Source organism: Rhodamnia argentea, chromosome 3 (genome assembly GCF_020921035.1).
Source record: "Rhodamnia argentea isolate NSW1041297 chromosome 3, ASM2092103v1, whole genome shotgun sequence".
Classification (NCBI taxonomy): Eukaryota; Viridiplantae; Streptophyta; class Magnoliopsida; order Myrtales; family Myrtaceae; genus Rhodamnia; species Rhodamnia argentea.
This window is the reverse complement of record NC_063152.1, coordinates 34,290,595-34,297,650: the sequence shown is the minus strand read 5'-3', so window position 1 is coordinate 34,297,650 and position 7,056 is coordinate 34,290,595. Positions and strand designations below refer to the sequence as shown.

At 40.2% G+C, this 7,056-nt stretch overlaps 1 protein-coding gene across 1 annotated transcript; it reads left to right on the top strand.

The window, feature by feature from the left end:
- Positions 1 to 4,766: 4,766 nt before the first annotated feature.
- On the top strand, positions 4,767 to 6,395 carry LOC115727939 (F-box/kelch-repeat protein SKIP25; the record flags this gene model as incomplete). The annotated part of the gene is given in 2 exon segments (XM_030658256.2): positions 4,767 to 4,785; positions 4,788 to 6,395. Coding segments are annotated over 2 exon segments (1,350 nt in total), but the record flags the coding sequence as incomplete, so codon positions are not given.
- Between the last annotated feature and the right edge of the window lie 661 nt (positions 6,396 to 7,056).

The following is a 7,056-nucleotide window of genomic DNA, read 5'->3' as shown; positions in this document are numbered from 1 at the left end:
GTTATTCCACCAACTACATTTAATAATGACGACGGACCACTTTTCGTGTGGGGTCCGGCCAGAGAATCCCTTTCTTTTGGTGTGATTTATTGGGAAAGAATTTCGGGGGAAAACTTGAAAATAAATGTATTTTTTTTTTGTTAATAAAGATCTCAAATGGACCTTATTTTAAATTACACTTCATTTCAAATAAGAATCTAAAATGGTCTTATTATTTTAAAGTAAGGTATCACCAAAGATATCTTCGTAGTTTAACTGTGTAATTTTTTTTCTTTTTTTCCTTCTTTTATTATTTTTTTTTTCCTTCCTTTTCACTAGTGGCCGACTATACTAGTCACCGGTGAGGGCAACCCTCACACTTGCAGGCATCGAGCGACCCTTGCCCAACGCCTAGCCTTGCCATCCCAAGCAAGCCCAAGTGAGGGCGAGGGTTGCCCTTGCGAGGGCCGCTCTCACTTGAGTCCAACGATGGCTAGGGAGGGAAGAGGGAAAAAAGAACAAAAGAAAAGGAGAATAAAAAATAAAAGAAAAGGAAAAATAAAAAAATTACAAAAAAATAAAAGAAGAAAATGCCCTTCGGTTAGGCCCTTCTTTGAAATAATGAAGGTACTTCTAGTTCTTATTTAAGAAAATGACGACATTTCAGGCCCTTATTTGAAATTAATTTGTCGATTGTCTTGCACGGTTGACGTGCATCTTAAATCAACTTTGAGGTTTGAAATTTTAAGGGTCTCTCTTCTCTCACTTCTAAAACGTGTCGCATGTTGGAAAAATGAGATAACATAAAAAAAATAAGAATAATTAGAAATCTATTTAGTAAATATGAGAAAGTAAGAACAATTGTTTAAGACATGAAAACACTATTACTAAAGATAATTCCACCCCTCGTAGTATAAAACTCGGTGTGTAAGGTTTTTAGCGGCTATGCTCCCAAAATAAAATAGACATTCTTTTATATTCTACACTGAATATTAGAAGAAATAGAAACAACGTTATGTGTATACCCAATGATAAAATGAAAAGATATATGGAGAAAACGAAAATTCTCTTTCTTAATCCAAAATTGATAATTGTGGTTTGGAGTCTAATTTATATACAAAACAAAAGATAAAGCGAGTGAGAAAGCATTATAAATCAATTGGTAACTATTAAAGAAAATGACCATTGGAGGTTTTATGAAGATAAAATCAAACATTACAAAATCATTATATGGCCGTTATATGACCATTAGAAAGCCGTTATGACGTCGTTAAAAAATGACCATTGGAAATAATGATGGCAATCATAGCTGTCATAATTTCTATCAAAATCATTTTAAAGATATTTTAAAACTGTTGAAATATCCAACAATCTCCCACACATTTCAAAATTTTTTGAAAAATAAAAAATAAAATAATGCTAGGTTATTGGAGTGTAATGCATTGGAATTGGTGCTGACTAAGCTATGAACCAACCCTAGAAAGAATGAAATATAACTCATGAAATTATTGGTGAAGTATAAAACTTCTATGAACCAAAAATTCCTTTTTGTGAATTATGATTTTCACCAATCACATTATACTACCACGAGGTTTGTTGTTTAATGCAATTTTGCGCTAATAAGCAATGAGTGTGCTTGGTTTATTCATAAGTACTCTAGAGATTTTTGCCAAAAATTCTCATAGGAGCGACCCTACTCCACACTTGTATAGGTGATTTCATCAAGTGTATTATGTAGATTAATGCACCATGAATAATGACTATGGAATTCATTAAGAGCTTAGCTCATCCTCTTTTTCCTTGTAGTCTTGCAACATTCATACCTTAGGAGGGACAATAATTTTTAATAGTGCATCATTATATCAACATGTGACTTGTAATTACTAATATGAACCTAATTCATGAAATCACCAATCACATAAATTGGGTTAACATCACTGTTGATTTTCTTCAATTAGCTTAAGTTCCATTCTCCTTGATGAATAGTAAGAGGATTGGTCAAAATCACTATTGACTTTATGTAATCAATAAACATAATTCCATTTTTAAGTAGCTACTTTACCACATCACGTCTCAACCGAACGAATCTCTTTCTATCATTGAAAGTTTCATTATTTACAATTGCTACTTGGCAATCACAATTCGAGCACGTAAGGCGTCGGTTTCATTCCCAAAGAAACATATGAAAGTTTCTCAATAACTCAACCTCATTTTCAAATATGAGATTGAGAAACATTTTCCATTTCCCAAGAACTTGAGCATTTCTCGAATCACTAAGATAAATATTTTCTTTTTCTTCCCATACGAGAATGTAAGAGGATAAAACATTATGTTTTTACATATATGCCTGGTAGCACTTAAATCTATCGCCTATTCTTTCGCATTGACCACAATATCAAGATGGGAAATGACCGCAATAAATACGTCATCAAAATCTTCTGCTTCAACCAAATCGACTTTTAGTTTAGCATGATCGTCATTTCCTCCACATATTCTAGGCTACTTTTCAAGTTTCAACACCTTACAAAGGTGAACCCGAACACAGATCCACTAGTGGATTTATGTCTCATTTGAATTTGCTATTCAGTTAACTTCACTATATACTTTTAATACAATGAGAAATCCACTATATAAAATGCCATTATTCTCTTTCTGCACTGTGCTGCATTCTTTGTCTTGGTTGTATTACCACCAAACACATCACCTTCTAATACAGGAAATCAATATGTAGCATCATGTTCAACATAATCAAGAAATATGGCTATGCAATGTAAAATGACTCGACAATACGCAAGTTTGAAAAGTCTAATGTGGGGGACAAAGGTATTCAATTTCAATGATGCACGCGTATATACTCAATCGAGCACATGTACAACATCACCTTGTAACAAGATCGAGTCTAAAGTGAACTCAAATTCCATCACAAGTAGTTGAATAAAATAGTGAATCTTTTTAGCAACCATCCAATGCTAGTGTATAAAAACATAGCAGTAAATAAAACTCAGAATATTCTTGGATGTCAAATCAACTTCGGGGTAAACATGAATCAATAATGCCAAATTGAAGAATATTCCTATTATTTCATTTGACATCCGGCATGGACACATTATAAGAAAAGACAATTTGCATCGATTTTATTGATTTATTGCAAATAAACAAGAACCATTTTTGTTTTTGTTTTTGTGAAGTGATCCAATACACAATGATGAAAGAAAACAATGCACCAAGAGAGAGTTGTACCTCTGATCATTTCGCAACCACTAACGTGCGTGGATGTGAGAGCATTCTCACAGCTTCATGCACTTATCAGCACGCATGAGCATACGCACAGGCACGAGCCCCCCATCGCCCTCCCGAGCACGCATGTACAAAGACAACCACCAAAGAAAAACCCTAGCTCATTTGTACACTCATTTGAGTGTATCAGCATGGAGATCACCCAACAACTATCCCCAGAATAATTAATGCAAATAAAAAGGTTTAACCAAATTTCTTTCCATTTCTTTCTCTTTCTAAGCAGCCACTCAGTATCGCAACGCCAGTTTTAAAGATTTCTCTAAAAGGGTATTTGGTAAAATCCCCACCCGAATCAGTAACATTGCTATCTGCCGAATATCACAATATATTAATTTTCTTGCTAGACAATACCTCATGGCCACTTGACAATAGTGTATACCTGGTTCCACTCAACGATATCGACGAACATGACGAGCTTACCATATCTCTATATGTCTCTCGAAGGGATTTTCACATGTGCTGAATTCTCGGTAATGTCCCAAGATAAATTGCCCATGATATGCGATGCTTGTCCTTCACCGTCTCTGAGTCCTCGTTAAATTCCAACGGTGGTGGTAGCAGTTTTGGGTTGAGAATCCATGAGGCAATTATTGTTAAGATTGTTGGAAAAATATTAGATAACATCAAAAATAAGAATCATTAGAAATCTATTTAGAAAAGATGAGAAAGTAGAAACAATTATCCGAGGCGTGCAGATATTGTTCCTTATGAATAATTCCGTCCCTCGAAATATGATACATGGTGTGTAAGGCTTTTAACAACTATCATTCCAAGATACAATAGACCTTTTTCTATACTCTGCACTGAATATTAAAAAAAATATGAACAATAATATGTGTATAACTCAACAATAAAATGAAAAGATATGTGGAGGAAATGAAAATTTTCTTTCTTAATCTAAGATCGATAATTGTGGTTTGGAGTTTAATTTATATGCAAAACAAAAGATAGAGTGGTTAAGAAAGCGTCATAAATCAATTGGTAACTATTAAAGAAAACGACCGTTAAAGATTTTATGAAGACAAATTCAAGCGTTACAAAACCTTTACACTGTTGTTATATGACCTTTAGAAAGCAATTACAACGCCATTAAAAAATTGACTGTCAGAAATAATGATAGCTAATCATAGCGGTCATAATTTCTATCAAAATCATTTTAAAGATATTTCAAAATGGCTAAAATATCTAATATTTATGTGACGCAGCAAAACGCTTTCTCTAGTAATTGGGGATTACCTCGCCGATTATCATGAAGAAGAACTACAATGAAGTCTCTGTTGTTTAGACAAACATCAAACGCTACAAAATCGTTATACAGCCGTCTTTTGGCATGTTGCCTATTGCCTTCAGACAGCAACAAAACTTTTCTTATCGTTCAAAGTAAGCAAAGCAACTCCTAAAAAGTAATGGCCCCAACAAAATCGTTATTAATTGATCCCCACCATAGAAAAGGATTAGAAAAAAAAAAAAAAAAAGCAAAACATTAATATAAAATGCCTCCCGAACTCGCCGTTCTTCCTTCCTTCCTTCCATACAAATGGCCAACGCCGTCGCTCCCATCACCAATTCAATCCACTCCTCCACCGCCGCCTCCTCCTCCTCCGCCTCATCCTCATCCTCCACCAAGCGCCGCAAAGTGGCCCACCGCAACCGTGACCGCCCCTACCAGCCGCCCTTGCTGCCCGGGCTCCCCGACCACATTAGCCTCCTCTGCCTCGCCAGCGTCCCCCCTTCCCTTCTGTTCTCCGTCTGCCGCTCGTGGCGGCGCGTCATCTACACCCCCTCCTTCCCTCCCTTCCTCTCTCTCTACGCCCTCCTATCGCCCTCCTCGCCCCAAGAGCCACCGCCTCCACCCTCTTCATCATCACTGTCACACTCGCTCCAGACCGATCAGCACCACCTGAGCAAGATCGAGTTCGCCACCTTCGACCCGATCGCCGCCCGGTGGCGCGCGCTCCCCCCTCCGGCCCCCGACGCGCCGCTCCGCCTCCTTGTCAGCCACCCCTCCTTCCTCTCTTGGCGCTTCCCAATCCAGACCGTCTCCGTCGCTGGCAAGCTCGTCCTCCTTGCCGCCACCGCTCGCAACTTCTTCCCGGCGATATCGCGCCCGCTCATCTTCGACCCAATCGCCAGGAGGTGGGCCTCCGGCCCGCCGTTCAACGCCCCCCGGCGGTGGTGCGCCGCTGGGGCCCTCGGCGCGGCCGTCTACGTGGCGAGCGGGATCGGGTCCCAGTTCAGCACCGATGTGGCGAGGTCGGTGGAGAAGTGGGATCTTAACCCATCCAGCAACAGAAATCCCAGCACGAGAAAGAAAGATGAGAGCTTGAATTGGGAGTGGAGGAAATTAAACGGGCTCAAAGACGGTCGATTTTGCAGGGATGCCATCGAGGCCGTCGGGTGGAGAGGCAAGCTGTGCATGGTCAACGTGAGGGGCCACGCCGCGAAGCAGGGCGTCGTCTACGACGTCGCCGCAGACACGTGGCGGGAGATGCCTGAGGGGATGATCGAGGGCTGGCGCGGCCCCGTGGCCGCCATGGACGAGGACGTCATCTATGCCGTCGACGAGGTCCAGGGCGTCCTCAGGCGGTACGACGAGGGGCGCGACCGCTGGGAGGAGGTCATGGCCTCGGAGAGGCTCCGCGGGGCACAGCACGTCGCGGCCGGGGGCGGCCGGGTCTGCGTCATCTGCGGAGGCGACGGCGGGATCGCAGTGGTCGACGTCGCTGCAGCCCCAGCGAGGCTCTGGGTGGTGGACCCGCCGCCGGCGTTGCAGGCCGTGGCCGTCCATGTGTTGCCCCGGATGAGCGGCGGCGGCGGTGGCGATGGGCCGGAAGATCGGTGAATCAAGGACCGGCGAAGCGAGCTTCTTCCTAGGTTTCATCAATCGGGGCAAAACGGTAATTCCAGGTCATAGATTTTTCTTCCTTCCCACCCTCCTTTTCCCCTTATAGAGTTTCTTCATTTTAATTTTCCTCTTTTTGTGCCCCTTTGCGTTGTCGAAGAACGGAGGAGATATTTTATGAGAACGAAAGTGAAAAATTGTCGTCTACCTGACCGCATTGTATATACCTTAAAAAACACTAGTGCAACAACGCACATGACATTGATGGTTTCGAATTCTTCCTTGGTCGTTTTTTTTTTTTTCTTGACGTGGTAATTTGATTTTGTCGAGAGATCTATTGCTCTCGGATAAAAAAAAAAAGAAGTCAATACCATAAAAAAAAAAAAACTTCAAATTATGCTCACCGTAATTTTATTTTATTTTTATTTTCGCATATCAAAAACTTTGCATTTATAGTAGCATGACAAGAGTTTATAATAAAAAAAATAGGGTTTGTGAAATCTACTTTCCGAGCATTTAATCAATAAAATATATTTATAAAAATAAATAAACGAAAAATAATGTTGATATTCAGAGGGAAGTATTTGGACATAAGTTGTGTTTTAAAATCGTGAGAAGGGGCAAAATGGCTGGAGGGGAGAGAAGAGAAAGAACTAGTGGTGGGCGGTGGTGGAGCAGGTGGCGGCGTTTTTGCGGAGGATAAGGTTTTTTTTTGTGGAGGATAAGGTTGCGTGGCTGGTACGATGAGGGATGTGAAAAGGGTCGGGGAAAAAGTAAAAAAACCAACAAATTATTTGGAATTTAAAAGTGTTTCCTCCTTTTTTGATTTGGATAAGGGTCGAAAGATGGAAGGATGTTTATCGGACCTATTTTTTTTTTTTAAAGCAGTATATTAATAACGTCTTATAAATATCATAATTTTCATACTATGTTTATTT